The following is a 23,769-nucleotide window of genomic DNA, read 5'->3' as shown; positions in this document are numbered from 1 at the left end:
AGCTTCCCTCTAAGGCGCTCAAGGTGCTCTGTGCAGAACTATATATAGAGAGAGCTGAGCTGTGTAAGGCCCTTCACAGTTCTTCCCGCCCCATAGGAAACCTGTGGGCTTCCCTGGCTGCCCTCTGAAGTTGGCAGCCGTATGGGGTGAGCCACCATCTATCCCCTGGCTGAGAAGTGCATCAGGCAGACCCAAACACTTTCTCAGAGCTGCAGGAAGAGCGACCTAGTGGGCGTCCTTGCTCTTCTCCCCAGCTGGTCTGGTTTACCTAGAGGACTCCATAGAGCACATTTTGAGGAAAGTTCTGCAGCTCCATTTCTTAGCAGGAAGTTGATTTTGTACTTTTTTTTTTTCTTCTTCTTTTAGATTATATTAAAAAACATCCTGGACAAACAGCAAGTTGGCCTTCATCATCAAAACCTTTCTGGGCTCACTCATTTTGAGGTCAGGTTAGAAGTATGAATGATATTAACGTCTTCTAGATTGGAGAAAAAACTCCCAGATGGAGGGTCAAGCAGGTATAGATTTAATGGCATGCAGAATGTGTTTCTCAAAAGTGATCATGACAATGTTTCTGTTCCTCGTGCTCTTGGTCCTTTTTCATCTCTTCTTGAACTTGGGTGGGCATTTGTGACTATCTTGCTACTGGAAGTGATGCAGCATGACTCTGAAGCCTGCGTCATAAAACACAGTACACCTCCCACTTGGCTGTCCCTCTTTGGATGCTTGCCTCTGGAACACAGCTGCCATGTGTGAAAAAGTCCATCAAAGAGGCCTGCAGGGAGTGGGACCAAGGCCCGCAGGTCACACGTGTGGTCGAGCTACCAACAGCCACTCAGCACCAACTTAGTGACTATGCAAATGAGCTACTGTCCCAGGAAAGTGCATCCTGAGCTCTGCCCAGAGTGCAGACTTGTGAACATAATGACTGGTTCATATTATTAGTCAATGTTTTGGGATGACTTCTTAAGAGACAGGAGACAATCAGAACAAGTGGGATGACAGCTTTCTCTTGACGCTCTGATTTACACAAGAAGGCATGGCAAAGAGAGGTTCCACAAGTTGTAAATGACATAAATGAAGTTCTGACTTCAGTAGGGTGGACGCTGCCTTGGCTTCCCTGCTCATGGTGGATTTGTTTGATGCAGAGAGTCTTAGACACAGGCATTTTTCATAAAATGCCTATGGAAATGTACACAAATAAACTGGTTATGGGAGCCACTTCTAAGTGTCTGGAATGGAGGCCTTCATCCGCCCAAGGAGCTGAGGCTGCCAACAGCAGCAGCAGAGCTGGCAGACAGCTCTTGTCCTCTCCCAGCACATGGGGACTACACTGCTGAAGTGCTCCGGAGAGCCAGGGTCCTAAGTCATCTTGGGTTTTTCCTCTGTGTTCTGTGTGGCCAGGTTCTTCTCCTGTGGCCTCTAGGCCTCGACTCATCTTGCATGGTACCTGTACAGTATTTCATGGGAGGAATAGTGTCCCCCAAGACTGAGGAGGTGGACAAGTTGAACACATATTGGAGAAAGAAAAGGGTCTGGAAAATCACATCGCAGCCTTATGATGGTTACTTTCAGCAGACACAATAAAAGAAAGGCACTCAATTTTACATGGCTTTCTGGCAACAGCAAATTGCTAGTGAAATTTGCAATGCTTGCGACCTTCTTTGGGAATGAGGTGTCCTATTCTGCTCTGATCTATCCTATCCTATCCTTTTCTTTTCTGTTCTTCTATTCTAATTTATTTCATAGTAGGCATTGAACCCAGGGGTGCTTTGCCATTGAGCTACATCCTTGGTCCTCTTTACAATTTTTTGTTTCGAGACAGTGTCTTGCTAAGTTGCCCATACTTGTGATCCTTCTGCCTCGGTCTCCAGAGTCAGATTACCTGGGATTACAGGCAAGCACTACTGTGCCCAGCTCTTCTCTTCTACTGAATCACCATGCACTCAACAGTTTGGCTATGTGTACAAAATGCCCGAGTATCAGCTGTGTTCAGAGATACAAAGATGCTCTAGGTGGCTGCTTTTTCAAGAGTTATAGCCTGACAGGGATCACAAATTTGTGAGATGATCAGCAAACACTTACCTAGCACTTACTATAGGCTGTGTACTGTTCTGACTTCTGTGTATGTAGTCACTCATTTGATTCTCATAACGGCCCTATATATTTGGTGCTATTACTATCCCCACCTTATAAACAGGGAACCTCAAGCTCAAAGAGGCTAACTGATGTGCCCAATGTCACAGAGCTGGGGGCCCAAGTTCTAAGGCATGGATCAGACTTCAGATGTGTCACATGACTCTACTGTAAACTAAAAAAAAGAGGCTAAATAGAAAAGAAATTTCTCAGATCTTCCTTGGTATTACTCATCGTCCATCCGACCACTCTTAAGAACTTGTTCCTCTTGATTCAACTAATTTCCCTAGCAAATAAGCCCCATTGTTTCTGTTCTGTTTTTCAAGGAGGCAAAGAAGTTGAGAGAAATAGCTTTCTATGCTGTTGTTGTAGAAAGGAGATGAGACTATTATCTGTTTTTGATAGGGGTGGAGGTGGTGGCCTCTGCCTCTGCTGTATACATGGTGGGAGTGTGGTGAGCTTTGCTTGGGGCTATGTAACGAAAACCCAGTGACCATCTTTACCTTGCCTAGTGGCCACTGGGAAGGAGGACAGGGTTTCCACTGAGGGTCACTGAAGTTGATGGATAAGGCTGCTACCTTCTATATATAGCTTGTGAAATTATTGAAATGTAGCTTTGGACTTCAGAGCTATATAGTACTCCCCACTTAACTGACCTTTTACTTTCTTTCAATTACCTAAGGTCAATTGCAGACTAAAAATATAAACTGGAAAATTCCAGAAACAATTTGGAAATTTAAAACTGCACGCTGTTTTGAGCAGTGTGATGAAATCTTATCCTGTCCTTCTCTGCCCTGCCCAGATATGAATTGTTCCTTTGTCCAGCATCTCTACACTGTAGATACTACCCACCATTAGTCACTTAGCAGCCATATTGCTTATCAGACCAACTGTGGCAATACCATACTGCTTGTGTTCAAAACCTTTATTTTATCTAATTATGACCCCAAATCACAAGAGTAGTTATCCTGGCAATTCCAATATGCCAAAAAGAAGCCTAGAACTACTTCTCTCAATGGAAAAAATGGAAGTTCTTGACTTAATAAGAAATGAAAACAAATAATTGCATGCTGACTTTGCTAAGACGAATGGTAAGTGCCAATCTACCCATGAAATTGTGAAGAAGAAAAAAGAAATCAGTGCTAGTTTTATTGTCACACTACAAACTGCAGAAGTTACGGCTATAGTGCATGATATGTGTTTAGTTATGATGCATGTATGTATCTAGAGGAAAAAACAGTCCATGAAGGGTTTGGTATTATCCATGATTTTGGGGATTCATAGGAGTCTTGGAATTCCTCTATGAACTAATGGAGTTGGAAAGAGGAATCAGTGAGTTAAAAATGTGCCACTTTCTAGCTGGGGAGATAGCTCAGTTGGCAGAGTGCTTGCCTTGCAAGCACAAGGCCCTGGGTTCAATCCCCAGCACTGAAACAAACAAACAAACAAACAAAAAAACCAAATGTGCCGCTTTCTGAGAGAAAATTATAACAGGACTGCTCTCACCTCTCTCCCACCTTTAGTGAGCACCAGTTATGGTTTAGATATGAGGTGTCCTCCAAAAGCTCACGGGTGTGACAATAAAAGAAAGTTTAGAGGCAGAATGATTAGATTCTGAGAAGTGTCACCTAATCAGTGCATTAACCCTCTGATAGGGATAAACTGGGCGGTAACTGCCCTATTCTTCTGCCATGCTGTTCTGCCTCAACTTAGGTTCAAAGCTATGGAGTTGGCCGTCTCTGGACTGAGATCTCTGAGACTATGAGCAAGAAGTAAACTTTCCCTCCTTTAAAATAGTTTTAGCTGGGTTTTTGGTCATGGTGGTGAAAAAGCTGACTATAACACAGGCCTACGTGAGTGCCAAGTGCTGAGAAGGCAGAACGGAGTGTGCCTGGATCAGCCTTCCATGCTCACAGCCGGAGCTGCTGCATTCTCAGTGTGACTTAGAAACACACTTAGGTCATGAATGTGGCATACATCAGCTACCAGGTTGAGCTGTTTTACCTCATTAAATGCAACAAACTCTGATCTAGTCTATTCTACTCCTTTCATTAAAATAAAATGCTGATTACAACCCATTGAATCTGGGTCTTGTTCTGTTAATGTGCAATGGACCAAGTTGTGCTAGAACACTAATCTGAAGAAAAACATTAATCTGGAGAAAGAAAGTTAACGTGTGATTACAATGCAACGAGTGAGTGTAGCCACAGGAGTATGTACAGAGGCACAGAGCCCTGAAGAAGACACGTGTTCTTTCTCTTACTGGCCGTGAGGGCAGCCACGTGCCTCCCGTGGGACTCACCGAGGCCCTGTTTCCTAGCACATCTCTCGCTGGTTTCTCATTCTTCCTTGTCTTCTGCACAGTCTACAGATACTGCCTCTGGGTCACCCCACACTGACATCACTCATGAGCCCACCTCTAAGTACAGACCCGGGGCAGGAACAGGCCAGCAGCCTGGATCCCTTCCTGCTGAAGCTGCATTTCTAGAATTCCCCCATTTGTACAATAGTACACTGGGCACGGGAAGGGTTCCACGTGGATGATTTTGTTTCACCAGCTCTGCCTCTTTTCCTCCTGGCTCAGCACTGGGGAATCTTGAGTGAGAAGGTGGGAGAAGATTCCAGAGGGACAGAACAGGGCGGCAAGTGGCAAGAAAGACATGAGTGATATCTGCTGGCTGTTGATCCAGAAAGAAGATGCCACATGCACAGGTGACTCAACTGCAATGCACGCATTCATCCTCCTGGGCTGCACCACCCATGAGCCAGGGCCACGTCCCAGGGAAGACAGGGTGCCCGCAGACACTGGCTGTTGGAGAGACCAACTCAGCATAGACTTTATTCATCAGCTGCCTGGGCACTGGAAAGGGAAAGCATTCATGCTTGTGAGTAATCCTGAAGAAAACCAGGATTAATAACATATGGATATTTAACTTCCAAAAAAATTGCCTGGCAGTGTCCTAGAGCCAAGAAATGTGGCTAGGAGCCTGGGCTTTGGAATAAGAGTGACTTAGGGACAAATCCTGGTGTCGCCACTTCCTTTGTGCCCTTTGGAAAGCACCTGAGGACAGAGGGAAGTGAGACACAACCCAGCGGCTGCAGCCCACTTGTATTGCTTGGCCTTCCTGGGTCTCAGTGTCCTCACTGGTGAGCCAGGGATAGTGACAAGACCTACCCCTACGAGTTGTCATGAGGATTAATACGAGAAAGGACAGAACACACTGATCACAGGTTACCTTTATAGCTCGGTGGTAACAAGAAATGGAAAACAGGACAAAGGAGATTGGCAAACCACCACGACCATGTGAGACTGCATCGTACATCCCCCTCTTTCCAGGGGCCTTAAAGTGGAATGGAGTCTCCCTTGCACTCCCATCCACTGTAGTGGATGGCTTCACCTCCATTACAAAGAAGGGTCTCTTTGAGAAATTAGGGGTTCCTCAAAACCCCTACTGGCTGCAAGTTTATCATAATTATATCCACATCCTGAACATACAGGCCATAGTAGCTTTCTTTACTGAGCTGTATGAAATGACAGGAAAATCCTGCCTTAGAGGCCCAATTAGAAATAAAACAAAAAGATTCCTCCTTGGGGTACTGGGGTGGCAAGGGCTTTCTGACTAGCCCAGGGAGATTCTCCCCAGCCCAGGTGGACAGATGCCCTGCCCAGAGTTGAGGACTGAGCACTGGATACTGACGCTGCTGGGAAAACAGGGTGATCTTCCTCCTCCTCCTCCTCCTCCTCCTCCTGCTCTTTTATCTTTTAACGTGTGTGGTACTGGGGATAGAACCCAGGACCTCATACATACTAGGCAAGCACTCTACCACTGAGCTACATCCCAGGTCCTTTTTATTTTATTTTGAGACCAGGTCTCACTAAGTTTCTGAGGTTGATCTCAAACATGTGGTCCTCCTGTTTCAGCTTCCTGAGTAGCCGGGATGGCAGGTGTGTGCCACTGGGCCCAGCTCTGATTCCTTCTTCCTAATCCACTTTGTGGAAACCTTCCTCTGATGTCAGCCTCCAGCTGCCAGGGTGTTTCTGCATGAACCCTGGCAATGGGGTTTTGACTGGAGAACTTAGGAAAGAGGGGCTCAGAAAGTGCCATTTCCCAGTGCTGGCCCAGGACGGTTCTAAACTCCCTCCTAGGCAAAGTGCGTTTAGCACAGTGGAGCTTTTGATCACAGAGAGACATGGAAAACTAGAGTTTAAAGGGGAACTTCACAATGAGACATCTCCTGGATGCTCCATTTCATGGAACAGTGTTGGAAAATGCATGGGAAGTTCCTCCCACAGCACAATTGTGGAGGCTGCTCCTGTCCACGGTCACCTCTGAAAGGTACAGAGCACATTAGCAGGTAAACCCATGTGACCCAGTTTTCCCCAAACATATATGATCGTGGAATCCTTTTTTGCTAACAGAGGGACATCACTGGACGAGTAGAGTCAGGGTCTCCTCTCACCCGAAACTCGCCTCTTAGAGTGCAGGTGGTCAAACCGCCAGCTGAATCCTCGGTCAGACCCCTTCCTTCAGGGCCCAACTGCACCACAAGAGGTGGAGCCTTTTGGGGAAAGGACACAGAGGATATTGGGCCATCCTCGGGCCTTACTGACCAGGACCTAAAACTCCACATTTGTTATTTAGTCTCTCTTCAGAGGTGAAGGTGAGGAAGAGAGTGGTCAAGAGGAGAAGGTGGGAAACCATGTTTAGCCTGGAAGTTTCTGAACAAATTAGACACCACAAAGGGCTACTTAGGACAGGAAGCTGCTCAGCGACTCTGGACTTACTGACACTCAGTACAGAAGCCCACAGATACTTTTAAGAAGCTGATCTGCATTGCTTCATAAGGAAAAGGAAAAAAAAAAAAAAAAAAAAAAAAAAAGAAAAAAAGAAAGAGGAGGAGGAGGACCTGTAGGAGTTGGAAAGTGCACCAGCCAGACATTGCAACGGAAGTTGCTGGTAATTGGGACCAGCAGCGCTGAGCCCTGTGTGTCTGCTCCAGCGTTACTGCTTGGTTCAGTCTGATTGTCTGGCGTCTGTCCTTGGGCTTTTGGAATGGACTGATTTTCGGGAATACACATTTATTGAACTCTGAAAGGCCAGATCTTCTATGGAGATTAATTCATGATTTCAAAGACTTTTTGAAACTGGCAAAACATTCTGTTATTTCCAAAAGTTATTACCACTGAAATCCTGGCATAGCCTGGTAGGTCAGCCTGTAATCTTGTTTAGATTCTTTTAAACTTAGAAACTTTATAGTGGGTTAAAAATAGAAGCCATTAGTGTACTTTTCCTCCTTTCATCCCCGCTTCAAGGGCTGTTCAATCATTCTGACCCACCCCAGATACGAGCCAGGAGTTCTAGCACTTGTCACCTAGGATCTGCTAGACCTAAACACAAGTCATTCACAAATGGGTTTTGGGGTGATGTTAGTCACAGGACTGTGCAGAGTTGCTCGTTATCCTATAAAGTGAGTTCTAGAATTAAAAGCAAAGGATTGTCACTTCGCCTGGTGAACGGCATAAGGATTCGTGGTTAAGTGAAAACACGGGCCACAAGGAGAGAAGGTTCCAGTGCTGTTCCCCCGTTGGGGGGAGGGGCTGATTTGCTCCATTTAGGCTGCATCAGGTGGTGAGAAACGACAGGGCTCAGGTCAGGACAAGCTGTATGAAGCTGCAAGGTTGGGCTGCTCATACCCAAAAGGTAAACAAAGACTGCCCTGATTTTAGAAAGCTAAAATATAGACCATAATCTGCGTGGCACTGGCCAGGACTATTGGGTGCCACAGTTTCATGCCCAGCAAAGGGAATGTTCTTCCTCTCAGGATTACCTCTTCATGGTTGCTTACCTTCATGAACATGCTAAATCCAGTTTTAAGGAGATCAGTGAGGCCTGAAGACATGTGCTCAATATCCACAGGATCTGGCTTCTCAGGATTAAAGATTTCTTCCACGACCTGCTTCAACAATGGCTTATAGGTTGCCTGGAAAGAAAAATATTGTGCTGTAAGTGAAAGCACTTGTTTGGTTTGTCTGGAGAAAGGACACCTTTATCTGCATGGAGAGAAGCAAAGCAAGTTTATTTTGATACTCAGCAATGGGGCTGTGTGTGTGTAGACAATTAAATAACATGGAGTTTTTTGATATTCTCACTCCCAATTCCCTAGCACTATGTTCTGCCTCTTATACCCCCTTCTATAAGCAAATCTCTCTACCAGAGTTACAATCACAGTTTGACTAATTGTTCAATCTCTTTTTATTTGGGGGGGGGGGGAACGGTGTACCCAGGAATTGAACCAAGAGGTGCTTAACCACCGAGCCACATCCCTAGCCCTTTTTATTTTTGAGACAGGGTCTGGCTAAGTTGCTTAGGGCCTTGCTAAGTTGCTGAGGCTGACCTTGAACTTGTGATTCTCCTGTCTCAGCCTGGCTTCCATCTAGATTCAAAGTGACAATTTTATGTGTGAAGAATGCTGGAAAGCAAAGTCCTGGCATTTGATATAAATATGAAGATGGTCTCCAGTTTTTTCCTAAATATTTTTAGAATTATGTTCCCCTCTGCTAGGAACTCGAATGTTTACTGACGATGTGTTGTCAACATCCAAGTTTACAGCAATGCCTTTTCAATTCCAAGCTTTGGCCAGAAAATGAAGTTCAAGATGACAAAATGAATCTGACCGAGGTCAGGGCAGAAAGCAGGCCACAGAGCAGTACAGGAATTCCAATAGAATAAGGGTAACGTTAGTTTATAACTCCTAGAGTTTGATAAACGATGCTTTCCTTTTCTCTGACCTGAATAACCCGCCCTATTTAGGTTGCATTTGGAGGCAGCTGTCTCATTGACTGCTGTGCTTGCTGAGCAGCTCATTCCTGAGATTTCCCCCTCTTTCTTAAGTTCTCGCTGGAAGTTCTCCTGTGTCTTCCGTTTCCATTAGCTGGGCCGCCTTCCTCCTGGTGTTGTTGATGCCTCTGTTGCTCAGCTCACATCTGGCACAGCATCTGGCAAATTCAGATGTGGGGCAAAGGCAGAGGAAACATCTCCCCTCCATGCCCTCTCTGATCCACGGAAAGCCACCTTCTAACAGGGCACTGTCGGGTGCAGTCTGACTTGAACTCTGTTTTTCTCTTTGCACTGGTCAAATATGTGGCTTGCCTGTAGCTGTGGTCATGGGTGTTTCATGTACTGACCTCATCCCTGTCTTCATCTTGTTTTTTTAAAACACATTTTAAATTTATTTTTCCTTTATTTCAATTCTCTGGAAATATCTTGGAAATAAAACAATATATAGATCATTAACATTAAAAATATCCATTTATCTGGAATATAGCTGGTTTATTCCTCATGAATAAGATGCAGGGAAAAGCAGTATCTGCTCAGTTGAGGATACCACCTTCTACCTTTTGGAAGTTTATTAGTCAAGCAGACCATTGTGTGCCTAAAGAGTCCAAGATGAAATAAATGATCACGAAGGGCAAGTGCTGAAAAAGAACATTGATAAGATAGGAATCTACATAAAGCTATGGATCAATCTTGCTAATAACAAGAGAAATTTTAATTAAAGGTATACCAAGATAGTTTTTTTTTTTTTTTTTTTTTTTTTTAACTTAGGCAAATATTCAAAAGTTAGAGAACACACACTTTGGATGAGGCCCTCAGGTCACAGGCACTCTCCGACCTTGCTGGTTGGAGGGTAAATTGTTGCATTCAACATGAAGAACAATTTGTCAATACCCATCGAAACCATAGATGCATCTGATCTAGCGATCCCACTTGCAGAAGTTCATTTGTTGGACATGTTCATGTATGCAAGTGAGATCCAAAACAGACTGTTTATCATTTGAAATAGCAAAAGACAAGAAACCACCAGGGTGCTCATCACCAGGGAGCTGCTGAAAGAGTGAGGTACATCTACGGGAGGAAATGGGTGCACGTGACGGGGGGGACCTCTGTGTCGAGGTGGCCAAAATGGGTGCAGAATCTGTGTGATAGAAAAGGGCATGATGAGTCACACGGTATGGTGGGCTTGCATTTGTGCACAGTGACAGGAAGAATGCAACAGTTTCTATTTGCTAAATATGCAAAAATAAACTGGTGTAATTTGTGCAAACTACAACCAGCCATGTCATGGGTACCAGACACAGGAAGGAGGGAGAACTTTTCATTGTATTCTTTTTTTAAGTACAGTTTAAAACACCACTATAAATAATAATAAAATAAATCACCTCCTATTCTTTATAAATTAATAAATTATTTATGCATGGGAAGGAGATTAGGGTAAAGCACACTGAAATATTAATTAGGGCTATTTTATTTCTGGGCTTAGGAAGTACGAGGTATTTATTTCTTATTTTTCCTAATTTAAAGGTCTACTTTTACTTTTTTAAAATTTTAATATTATTGCTTTTCCTCAAGTTGAGTTTTTTAAATACATTTTTTAGTTGTAGGTGGACACAATATCTTTATTTTGTTTTTAGGTGGTGCTCAGGATCGAACCCAGGGCCTCACGTATCCTAGGAGAGCACTCTACTGCTGAGATGCAACTCCAGGCCTCTACTTCTTGATTCATAAAATAATCCAACAAACATCATTCTAAATGTTAAAGCCCCTGGAGTGGCCTCTGAGTTCTGCAAATACTCTTTCTGGAGTAAATTGTCTTGGGAGCACTTCTATCATCTTAGTCCTTTGGGATATTATTCCCTTTAACTTAAATTTTAATCTCTTTAAAGCTTCTTCCCAAGGAGAAGAAATCAAATATTAAATTCTTCTTTCTTAGCAATAGATTCCAATTTTCACTGAGCCTCATTATTAGCCGACTAAAAGACTATCTTCTCCAGCCTTCTTTGCAGTGGAGTGTGGCTGTGTCCCCAAGTTCTAAGCAATGAGATATAAGTAGAAGAATCATGTGGGACTTTCAGAAGTCTTCTTTTAAAAATGGAAACATGCTTTTCTCTTCTTTCTCTGTTCTGCTTCCTGGAATGTGGAATCGATGCCTGGAGTTCCAGCAGCCATCTTGGAAAACAGGACTTTTCCTTAGAAATGGAACAGAGAGCTGGAGAAACCTTGGGCAGTGATGATTTCTAGAGCTTCCATAACCGTAACACAGATAGGCTAAATAAGGACCTACTTTACAGAGCAAACAAAACTGGGTGTTTGAGCTATTGTTTTTCAGATTCCTGCCACTGAACTGAATACATTTCTGATACAAAGCATGAAGGGAAATAGAGACATAAAAGGCCATCTTTACTTCTAGGAGCTTATAATTATTTGTTTTATTAGCCTATATAAAAATTGGCTATAAAAAGTCACTTAAAGAAATACACAGACTGTCATATTTTAGAAAGAAGAAAATATACTTCCCAATGAGTACACACACACAAACGTTTGCTGTTTTTCATAGGATGCACCTTTTGTAAGGATGAAAGCGATTCTGATATCAGCTCAGATGGTGGACAAAAGTGGCTCTGTAAACTAAGCTAAGACACTACACTCTGCTCTCCTCTGTGTCAGGCACAGTATGTCCAGGATGACAGGATAGTCCTCAGGGCTCCAGAGGCCCCACGGTAGACTGGAGTAGCAGGCAGGAAGCCCCCCTCGCTCCGCTTTGGGCTGGACTTTGGGGAATGAAGTACCCTGAGCACGTCACACACCCACAGAGCTGGGTTCTCCCCAGAGGGTGGGGCGAGCAGAGATTTGGAATGCTGTCCCTTTAACACCTTACTTCTTGAGGTTTAGTGGAGAATGCTGGAAGTCTTTTTTATATTACTTTTAAAAAAATAGTAGATGAACAATTATTTAGAATGAGAAAATAAGTAACAATTTAAAATACCATTATGGTTTAGATGTGGTCTCCCCCAAAAGCTCACGTGTGAGACAATGCAAGAAGGTTTAGAGGAGAAATGATTGGATTATATCATTAACCTAATCAGTGAATTAATCCCTGATGGAGTTAACTGAGTGGTAACTGGAGGCAGGTGGGGTGTGGCTGGGGGAAGTGGTTCACTGGGGGGCATGGCTATGGGGTCTATATTTTAATCCAGAGAGTGGAGTCTCTCTCTGCTCTCTGATCATGATGTGAGCTGCTTCCCTCCATCACACTCTCCCGCCATGATGTTCTGCCTCACCTTGAGTCCTGAGGAATGGAGCCGGCCTTCTATGGACTAAGACCTCTGAAACTGTGAGCCCTCAAATAAACTTTTCTTCCTCTACAATTGTGCTGGTCAGGCCTTTTAGACACAGCAGAGAAAAAGCTGACTAAAACAAACACAAAAAAAGTAATAGATAAAAAACATATCACATAATCCAGAAAAAGAAATGTTTTTATTAACTGCGTGACGTGCCCTATAATACTTATTTCTTACATTTTTAGCTGCATTCTCTCTGGTTATTTATTTATTTAGTTAGTTTGTACTGGGAATTGAACCCAGGGGCACTCTCTGTTTTTTATTTTGAGACAGGGTCTTGCTAAGTTGCTGAGGCTGGCCTCAACTTGCAATCCTCTGGCCTCAGCCTCCCAAGTTGCTGGGATTATAGGTGTATACCACTGCACCCAATTGATTATCATTTTATATGACAACAATTTTAAGATATAATTTTTCTACAGAGTCGTGATAGTTGTTGAGCTCTTGTCTCTCCACTTTTAATGTTCCCTTTTAGAGTCAGTTCCGTGAAGCTGGTTGTTGACTGCAAACCACATTTGTGCATAGCCAATGGGGTATGTTAGTTTCTGTCTATAGGGGGCACTAGAGGGAGCCCGGAAGGCAAGAAGAGCAAGCAGGGTTGCTTCTCCCTGAGGCTATTTTTCCTGACAGCATCACCCTGGCCAGGGCTGCTGACCAGTAGAAGTTGAGCTTCTTCTGGGCTTTCACGTCTTATGTTCCAGTAAATTACGTTTCTTGTTTAATCCATTTGGAACCTTTTTCTTTTTTTCTATTTTTACTTGTGACCCAAAGCATAGTAAATAATAGAAGTATTACTCATTTAAAGAGAAATTGATAGCCTTTGTCATCTAATGCTTAGAAAAAAGACCCACTGAAGTTTCTATTAAAACAACTACGTACAAAATGACTAAGCAATACTGTGTTTAAACAGCATAATTTGGGAAAGGCTTTCTCGGGTACAAAGCACTGCCTGTCTTATGCCTTATTAGGAAATACATTTGAACTTTTTCCAGTTAGGGTTTTAATATGTGAACCTTCGACTCCTTAATTTCAGCCACTTAGTTTGAATTGTTCTGATCCCCAAATCACGTTTGAAATCTGATTGGAATGAACCGCTTTGGCAGCGGCTTTTCAGAAGAGAACCCGACTGTCACGAAGTTGTCTACTGAGCCAGGAGCTACCCACTTCTCAGCAAAGGGCCATGCGGAAGTTGAAGGGGAAAGGGTTGTCATTTCTCTAGAACCTACCGAAAGTTTTTCTCACATGTTAGAAAGGGCCAGAGGGTAGATGAGTCACGTTGTTGGCTTCAACATTAAGAGGGGCGACCACAGTCATTTAAATTTTCCTAATCAAACACTCCCTAGCAGTTCACCTTTTTGGGAGGAAGGAGAGGAATTAAAAATTCAGACAATTTGTTCTTTCCTTTTCTCTTTGGTTATTCATTTCTTGCTTACTTCACATCCTGTTTGAGTGGGTTGGGATGGTCTCTGTTCTACACAATCCTTCGGAGACCCAGTCACTGCCACCGAGTGACTCCAGCACTTGCTGAGGCACTGGAATCCCACACTGGACACTTCACATCTCATCAGCAGATGATGACAGAGAGAGAGAGAGAGAGGGACAGAGAGAGCCGAGGAGGATTTAAAGAGAGATTCTATAGGCCCAGCCTGAAAATGTGTCACTTCTATCCATAGTTCATTGGCCAGAATTAGTCACACCTCCACATTTACCTACTAGGGAATCTGGAAAACGTATTCTCACTGTGAGCTCAGGACAAGGAAATGGAGTTTGGAGAACACAGTATTGTCTCTGCCACAGATACACTCTAAATTTTGAATGCAATATTAATATAATTATTTCCTTAACAATTGGCATGGTGCATGTGTGAGCAAAGGATCATTAAACCTTTTTTCCCTTCTGCCTAGGAATTTGACCTTTGGTTAACTTTCTAGCTGTTTCCTTGGAAACCTGATAAAGAAAGAATGTCAAACTATGTAGCCAGGCAAGAGTGCTTATGACAAAAATGACCCCGGCTTAGTGAACTGCGTTAGACTGAGAGAACTACAAATATTTGATAGAAAGCTAGAGTTCTGGGCTCCCGAGTACAATGACTTGAATAATACGGGGGTGTGTCCCTAGGAGGAGCACTGGAGGCTATGCCCATGGAGTCGCTGCTGAGAAGTGAGCTTCTATACAACATGAGGTCTTAAAGCCAGGGGACTCCTCACCCACCCTCCTGAACCTAGTCCCCTCACTCCTGAACGGTCACCTCAGGACCAGACCACGTTGCTCCTTCCTTGATAGCTGCATGGCCTGCTTCATACTTCATGGGTGGTCACAAGGAGTGCTTCAGGGTGCTCCTCCGATAGCAAGCTCTGTTCTTGTCCTAGGCAGACTGGTGCTGTGGGGTTACGACCACAGAGCCAACTTATCTGTAAGGCACAGGACCTATAGACCCTCAGGCTCACATTACTTTTCAGGGTTCATAAAAATGTCTCTATATTTTTTATATCAAAAGGGAAAAAAAGAACTTTTAGGTCAAAATAATGTTTTGATATGAAATATTAATGTATTTTCCTTTATATCAGTACAATTATACTGTATGTTTTAACATTTCTTGTTTTTATAGTGGAAGGAGCCCACAAAGACAAAAGTGGCCAGGGCCCATGGAGGTCATCACATGGCCCTGCCTGCTGGTCTCACGAGGCTGAAGGTCTGGTGGAGCCTAGAGAGATGCTCTGCTAAGTGCATCTCTTACATGTACAGTACAGGTACAGTACAGTACAGGTGACTCAGTCAAAGCTGCCCAGCACTGATCTTATATCAGAAACTCTTTTCTTCTCATTCTTTAAATAAGTAGTATATCCTCAAGAACTAACTGGATAGTAAAAAGGCCATATTTAGGGCTGGGGACACAGCTCAGTGGTTCAGGCGTAGAGTGCCTACCTGGCATGCACAAGGCTCTGGGACTTATCACCAGGATCACAAAAAAAAAAAATATAAAAACTAAAAATAAAAAAATCATAAAAAAGTAAACAGAAGATGCCATATTTAAGCAAAAGATGAAAAATAAAATACTCATGCCAATGTCCTGGATTAATCTTGTAGTGGAGATAAGTAAGGTGTGGTTACAACTAGAAGACTTTCATTGCCTGGGATAAGGTACCCGGTAGAGCGACAGTGTCCGACATTATACATAATAGTCTAACTCTAGTATCTTCCAGAATTTGGTGCACTTTAAACATGGTCCAGGATAACCGTTTCCAAGGAAACCTGAATTGTTGCCATGGCCCCCTCCCGTCAAGTGGGCTGCTGACCTTGCCCAGCTAGACAGTGCTGGCACGGGGCCTCCCTCAGTCCTGCTCCGGCAGAGGCTTGCTTCTCCCTCTTCCACAGAACTGACTCTGAAGACCAACTTCTCATGGAAATTAGACTCGTAGAGGGTATTCATTTTGTTTCAATCCAAGAATGCCGAGGAAAACATCTGTTTGAAACTGCCTGTGACTTTATTTGACTATTCCATGGTTTATTTATTTTTATTTTTTGCTATACTATGACCTATTATCTTCTCCTTTCATCTTCTTAATGGAAATTGTTTGTCCATTAAATCAATGTTTCATTTGTTTATCTGTTCATTCATCCATCCATCCATCCAATCCTTCTATATAAAAGATTATTTTTAAAAAATTTGAATGTAGTCCTTTCAACTTCAATACGAAGCAACCAAAGTCTAAAGATATTAAAGAAATGTGCTTGAGTTTACAGGGCCAGTTAGAAGTAGATGTCAGGACAGGGCCACACTTCCTGGCCCTCAGGTTAGTCATGTCCCATGCTGATTCTTTCCAAAAAGCCACTTAGCAGGTCTGGGTTTAGGTAGGTAGAATCGGGAGAGGGAATCAAAATGAGCCTGGGACATGAGCAGCTGGCCAGGGCCGGGGAGTGCCCATGAAAGAGAGGGGCCTGAAGACTGTTCAAAGCTGCATTTTTCACCAGGCACAAGAGGAATCAAACTTCCTGGGCACTGCTGGTTCTAAATGCTCCCGTTCAGCAAGCCAGAGGCACAAGAGACAACACACATCTGTGCAGAGCTTCTCTGCTCTTGGAGACTTATGCCAATGCCCACACAAGAGCCAGTGACATTTTGTCAGAAAGGCCTCATGAGGCCTTGCCCGGAGACATTTTGTCAGAAAGGCCTCATGAGCTCCTTGCCCGGAGACATCTGCATCCAGACATGATGCTGCAGCCAAGGAACACGGGCTAGAAGTCCTGCTGCACAGGCACTGTGGGAGCCAGGGCTTCACTGGCCACGATGGACCCACAAACACGACCTTTTCAGACAAGTGGTGTTAGTCCTAAACAGCAGTAGTGGTCAGCTTCAGGTGGCCCTGCACAGTTCTCATCCTGTCACAGGAAAGATGGATGCTGCAGAGACGACCAAGAGACGGCTCTTCCGCTCGGCTTTTTTTGTGGCTGTCACTGCAAATGTTTATGTAACAGTGATTATGTGTCAGATGCTGTCCTGAGAGCTTTGTATGTATTAACTTACCAAATCATTAGAGCATCTTTTTACAGAGGGGGAACCAGGCATAGAGAGGTGAGGTGACCGGTCTAAAGTCACTTGGTTACGGGGCACAGCTGGTCTGTGAACACAGGTGCTCTGCGCTAACCTCCTTATGAGGAAGAATTAAGAACATATGAAGTAGCATTCTGGGTAAGACCCCCACTCTGGCATCCACCCACCTAACTACCTGCTCACCCAGTGGGGGCAGCACTGAGCTAGGCCCTGTGGACCCATGGCGGGCAAGCACAGAGGCTGCTTCCAGCTGTGCGGCATGCGCTTCAAGTCAGGAGCTTCAGCAGCAGCCTCCTCATCCCCACCACCCCACTCCCTGACTGTGGGAGGCCCTGGCTCCCTGGGAGTGCCCGATCTGGCGATGCACTGAACTTATTTCTGGAGGTCCAGTGCAGATCACACTTCCCTGGCTCTTCCAGAGCTTTGATGATCCCTTGTAGCAAACCACCTTCTCCTTCAAATGGCTGTAGTGCTGTCTGCTTCCTGCTCCTAAACCATGATGGACACATTTTCCTAATAGGATAATAGATGAAGATAAAATAAGATGCCCCTTCAGCGCCAGTGGGAAAACAGGACTAGCTCCGAGAGTTAGCACGTGTGCATCGGGGCAGGAGAGAGGGCACTGGGAGGGAACCTGAAATGGCAGGGGGTCCCAAGACCCAGGGAAGAGAGCCCAGAGTGCAACACAGGGCAGACCTGGAACAGGAGCCGACTGTCAGACCAGGTACAGTGCTTTCCTGGGTGTGCTGGGGAGCCCAGGGCATCTCAACTAGATTCTGCAGAGAGACAGCACAGACTGGATAGAAAGCACACATTTCTCCTGCAGCCCTGGGGTTGAGGACCAAATTGGGAGAAAAGATGGAGAGAAAATTCCCAGCCAAGTCCCATCTTCAAAAGTAGACCCAGCACTTTCTATCCCAATTCATCCTGTGGTCTGTAAGAAAGATGTAAGTATTCCACAGAAGATGCACCTAACAAATATTTATTCAGCACCTGCTATGTGTCAGACAACCTCTTCAGGCACTGAGGATAAGCAGTGAGCAAAACAGATCAAAAGTTCTGTGCTCACAGGACTTATGTCTGTAATTTAAAATTTCTTAAAATTTTAAAATAATTGAAGAGCCAAACAGGTAAAAATGATACATAATCCCATGAAAAGGTTTTGCTCCAGATATTTAAATATAAAGCAAGAAGTCAGTGTTCCTCCTTGCCCATTCAATGCTCCACGTTCCCTAGAAGGGCCCTATTATAATTTTTTCCCAAAATTTAAAGACTTATTAAACATACATACTCATATATACTTTTTATTTTATTATATCTTCACAAAATAGGATAATGCTTTACAGAGTGATTTATTATGCTTTTTCTCCATCTAATCGATCAGAATCTGTTGCAGTTGAACTTCCCCAAGAAGCAGACCTTGAGACAGATTCCATATGGCCCTGCCCAGCACACCCAGCTTGATCCCATTCATTTTATGACTGTACAGTATTTCACTGTGTGTTTGTAGCATTATTTATTTAATTATTTATTTTTATTTTATTTTTTGCAGACTGCATTTTCATTCATTGTACATCATTTCGTTTCTATGGTTGTGCACGATGTAGATTCATACCATTCATGTAATCATACATGTACATAGGGTAATGATGTATGTCTCATTCCATGATTTTTCATACCTCCCCATTTCCTTCTACATAATCTAAAGTTCCTATATTCTCTCACTTCCCACCCCCCCACCCCCATCATCCACTTATCAGGGAAAACATTCAGCCTTTGGTTTTTTGGGATTGGCTTATTTCACTTAGCATGATATTATCTACCTCCATCCATTTACCTGCAAATGCCATAATATCATTCTTCTTTATGGCTGAATAACATTCTATTGTGTATATATACCACAGTTTCTTTATCCATTCCTCTGTTGAAGGGCATCTAGGTTGGTTCCACAATCTAGCTAGGTGATTAATAAATATATGAAAAAGTGTGCAACATCTCTAGTAATTAGAGAAATACAAATTAAAACAACTCTAAGATTTGATCTAACTCCAATTAGAATGGATATTATCAAGAACACAAACAATAATAGATGTTGGCATGGATCTGGGGGAAAAGGCACACTTGTACATTGCTGGTGGAGTTGCAAATTGGTGCAGCCTCTGGAAAGCAGTGTGGAGAATCCTCAGAAAACTTGGAACAGACCCACCTTTTGATCCCATTATCCCACTCATCAGTTTATATCCAAAGGACTTAAAATTAGCATACCACAGTAACGCAGCACATCATTGTTTGTAGCAGCGTTATTTATTTAATACGCACATTATCCCACCCCTCCCCACTTCCTCCTAATGACTGTGTAGAGTCTTTGGTGATCATGTTGATGCTACTGAATCACTATAACGAGAAATAGATGCAATGGAGGAAACTTCATTTTCTAAAGGCCATGACAGCAGGACAGGGTTCTGAGGCCTGAAGGACTGGCAGCAGGGAGATCAATCTGGGCTGCTCATCTTTGTCCTTATCACACTCAAAGTTTATAGCTAATGCATGTTTATGTGAAAGAAGCTGGCCAAATCACTCACCATGATGAGCATAAAATGGAAAAGACCTCATTAAGTTAGTGGCTCATTTCCTCTTTGCTGACTAAAGCAGCCATTTGCTTCTTGACATCTTTGGTCTAAACTTTATCATACATTACCAGTTCTATCATTTCAAATATTGCTGATTTGTTTTTAAAATGACAAACCTACATGTGATTAGTAATCTAAGTGACTATTTTCTGGCAGTGCTATCCTTGGATCTTTGTTTCTAAGTCAGGTGCTAGTTTCTATGGTCTTCAGTATCTTGGCAGGTGATTTTGGATGCCCATCAGCACCCAGTCAATACTTCCAGAACCTCCACAAGAACCATGGTACAGTGGAGCAGGAGGTTTCATGTTGGCTGCAAAGACCCAGCATCTGCCTCTGTGTAGCAGTGGTAAGTCACCTGGCTTTCTTGGATCTTGGAATGAGGTCTCTGGCTTACTTATGGGAATCAAAGGAAAAACTAAGTGCAGAGTGCTTTCCAAGCATCGGCTGCTGTTGGAACACACGGGGGAGAATCAGGATTGTGCTAGACTATCATGGGGAGGTTAGCTTGTCTACGTGCCCCTTACAGAGCTGACACTCGGAGGCTCATCTTATCACTGTGACACAGTTCTCACTAACAGCACATTCAACTCTCTAAGAAGGTTTAACAAGTGCAGTGGAAGATGGAGGAGAAGATTCCCACAGCCAAAATCCATGATCTTTTCCATCAGAAACATCTCTTCTTCCCTGGAAGCTCGTGCGTGGCCACCAGAAACCTTGGTTCTGTTTGTCTCCTTGTCCAGCAAGAGGCTTCCCATGCTCCCTGGCTGCAGCCCTCTTCACCCTTGAACTCCCCTCACCGGTTTCCTAGAGCTCTTACCACTTCAGTACTGGCTTCTCATGCTGTCTTCATACTCAATGGTCAAAACATTCTTCTGGAGTCCCTGACCCTCCCCAGGACAGCCTTGGGAGGGTTTTCATAGTAAGTGTTTGCCCTTCACAAACTTCTTTTTCCTTGCCATACTACTTTTAGGTATTTTTATTATGATGATTGATCAAAATGTTTATAGACTGCTTAAATCCAGAAACTTAGGAATCATCTAAGGCCAGTTCTTCATTAGGTACCTGTAGTGATTGGGTCCTAAAGAAGCCAAGAGACTTGCCTAAAGTGTATGATAAGCCTGTCACCGACCCACAATTAGAAAGCTGTGGGTGACTCTCAATCCAGTGCTCATCCTATTGCATAGGGTACAAGTGAATTAAGAGACTTTCAGAGTCAGTGGAACCCCAAGCCCAGAACTAAAAGGGAACAGAAGTTCATCTAGAAAGAATCCCTCCTCTTGGAACTTAAATGAAAGCTTTCCTTATAGTTGTAGGCTTTAAATCCTCAAAGTGCAGCAACCAATTAGTCACCTTAGGACACATGTACTTGCCTGGTGGCTGTGATTCCCAGGGACACACACAGACTTAAACTGTTTCATGAGACTCCGAGCTCCGGCAGCGTCCCGGAGAGTGCTGAAGAGCTCGTCCACAGCAATTTTGGATTTGTGAAATGTTAGGTTAATTGAAGAGTCACAGCCTGTAACAATCCAGAAATATTTTCTTAGGTGAGCAAATTCTTAAATTAAGTTTTCCCCATGACAGCTGGAGTCTGATAACACAGTTGGGAATTTTTTAAGCCCCAATTCTGCCCTGGCTGCTCACCAACTGGGCTGTTTCAATCACCCATGAGTGATGAGACATATTGAGTCTAAATGCCTCTGACAGAAGCGGTGCTCAGAATTGCCTGGGGTCGCAGCCGCTGGCTTCAGCCCCTAGACTACAGAGGTTTCATAGAAAGAAGCTCCCTAGGGGCTTCGCTCTGCAGAACACAGCTTTGGGAACGTATGAGGAGACACAAAGGAAAATATAAGAGACCCCTTATGAGGCTCCCTTGCTTGAATTCCACCAACAGTTTCCATAAAGTCAGACAGAAAGACTGAAAAAGATAATAGAGTTGCTCGAATAGCAGAACTTGCTGGGATGGGCATCTGTCTGATGTGCTAACAAAGCATAAGGCATATTTCAAAAGGCAGCCATTCAGAGCTGATGGGACACAAAGGGGGCCTCACAAGAGTGTTCTGGGCAACCATTCTATTTCTTTTTGAATTCGATGGACTCATTCTCTACTTTGTTAGAAGCTCATTCAGGAGAGAAAAAAATCAAGAATAAGACAGAAATTTAAGAAATAAAGATTAAAAATGTGTATTCTTGACCCTCCTAAATACATCAGATGAGCATTAACTCATTACTTCTCACATGGCCCTGGTGAGGTACAAGCTATTATTTTCTCCATCATAAGGATGAGGGAGCTGGGGTGCAGGTTAGGTAACCCGCCCATAAACAGACATTATCCAAACCCTGTCCATATCTACTGTGTCACCCCTGTAGGTTTGGCAAACATTCATGTCTGCACATACATCTGTCTTTCTCTGTCCCTCTCGTCTTTGTCTCTCATTCTTCCTGGTTTTCTCTGGTTGTAAGCATGTCAAACCTGCATAGGGGCAGGCTGCAAGTGCTAGACAGTCCAGATGCATAGACATAACTCCACTTTCTCATCCCTAGTGGGACACTTTTGAATTGTGGTCTCCACAGCCTTTCTGAGGGGCTCAGCCACCCACAGCGGCAACTCATTCAAGAACATCCGCTTGACCTCCCTCCCTCCCTCCCTCCCTCCCTCCCTCCCTTCCTTCCTTCCTTCCTTCCTTCCTTCCTTCCTTCCTTCCTTCCTCTCTTCCCTGCTTGCTCACTGTGCTCCGGGACTAGCTTTCCAAATGCAGTAACTTCACTCAAATCCTCCTCTCAGAACTCCAAAGCCTACACTGCAATTGCACCCAGGCAGGCTGCACCTGGAGCTGTCCTTGTCATTGTTGTTTGATAGTAGATTTATTACAACGTAAGTCACTCCCCATTTAGAGTGTACAATCCAATAGCTTTTAGTATAAAACCATCACCCCCACAATCAATATTAGAAAAGCTTCTATTGCCCCAACAAGAAACTATTTAAAAAAAAAATCAAAGTATAGTTGTGCCAGTCCATTTTCAGCAATAAATCCTGATTTTTCCTTACTACGCCACCTGGCAGCCACCAGAGTGCTTTCTGTCTCTATGAATTTACCAATTTTGAACATTTCATATAAATAGAATCATAGAATATGTGACATTTTATTACTGGCTTCTTGCATTTACTGTGTTTTCAGGGTTCATCTAAGTTGTACCATTTTATCAGTGCTTGATTTCTTTTTATTGCCTATCAATATTTCATTGTGTGAATACACTGAATTTTATATACCCATTCTTCAATTAATGGACATTTGGGTTCCTTCTACCTTTTGGTTATTACAAATAATGCTGCTAGTTTTGCACGTACACATTTTTGAGTGGATACACATTTTCTCTTGGGTATATGTCTAGAAGTAGAATTGCTGTGTTGAATTTTTTGAAGAACTGCAGACTGTTTTCCAAAGTGAACAGGACTATTTGACATTCCCACCAGCAGTGTAAGATGATTTAACTTTCTCCACTAATGCGAATTATCTATTTCCTTGATTACAGCTATCCTACTGAGTATGAAGTGAGGAGACACTTGTTGATCTTGATCAGATAACTTGTTTTTAGGGAGAAAAGATAGAATGAAACAAGTTTAAACTTAAAAGGGAATGTTTCTAACATTCATAGAAGTATTCAAAAGAAAACAACTCCATCAGGGTAGCAAGGTAGCACATGAGTAGCTGAGTCCATACTCTTAATTACTGTGTGACATTGTATACAATAACTTTCAAAGATGAGCAAAAGTCCTCTGACTAATCTTTGTCTCCTTGCTTCCAGAAAACATGACTCATTGCTATTTTTAAAAGAATCAATGTATAGTTGTGCCAGTCCATTTTCTATTGTTATAACAAAATATCAGAGACTGAATACTTTATAAAGAAAAAAGGTTTACTTAGCTCATAGTTTTGGGCTGAAAATTCAAGATTTGGTGACCCCCTCTGTTCAGTCTCTGACAAGAAGCCTCTTAGCTACAACACAAAATGGCAGATGTCATCATGGTGGAGAATGTATGAGAGGGAGAGATGACATGGTGAGATGGGAAGCCAGAGAATAAGGAGAGGCCAGTATTATTCTTTTGACAACGACTTGCTATTTTGAAAATGAACTCTCGGAAAAAACAGCATTAATGCCTTCCAAAGGTAGTACTCCCAATAACCTAATCACCTTCTCCTAGGTCTCACCTTTATGCAATTTTACCACCACTTGTATCACCACATTGGAAACCAATCTTCCAACACATGATCCTG

General features: G+C 43.3%; 1 protein-coding gene across 3 annotated transcripts in view; it reads right to left on the bottom strand.

The window, feature by feature from the left end:
* The window catches only part of SCFD2 (sec1 family domain containing 2), a 398,565-nt gene that overhangs the window by 17,929 nt on the left and 356,867 nt on the right, over window positions 1-23,769 (bottom strand). For 2 of the 3 annotated variants that reach the window (XM_079154037.1, XM_079154038.1), the window contains 2 exons: window positions 20,866-21,011; window positions 7,984-8,118 (listed from right to left, as the gene is read on the bottom strand). In XM_079154037.1, the coding sequence (XP_079010163.1) occupies window positions 7,984-8,118; window positions 20,866-21,011 (281 nt within the window). Of the gene's footprint in view, window positions 1-7,983; window positions 8,119-20,865; window positions 21,012-22,224; window positions 23,491-23,769 lie in introns of those variants that run through there. The other variant, XM_079154040.1, reaches the window with a different exon arrangement.

The sequence above is a fragment of the Sciurus vulgaris genome, assembly GCF_902686455.1.
Source record: "Sciurus vulgaris genome assembly, chromosome: 9".
Lineage (NCBI taxonomy): Eukaryota > Metazoa > Chordata > Mammalia > Rodentia > Sciuridae > Sciurus > Sciurus vulgaris.
The sequence above is the reverse complement of the archived record's forward strand: the minus strand, read 5'-3'. Positions and strand labels throughout refer to the sequence as shown.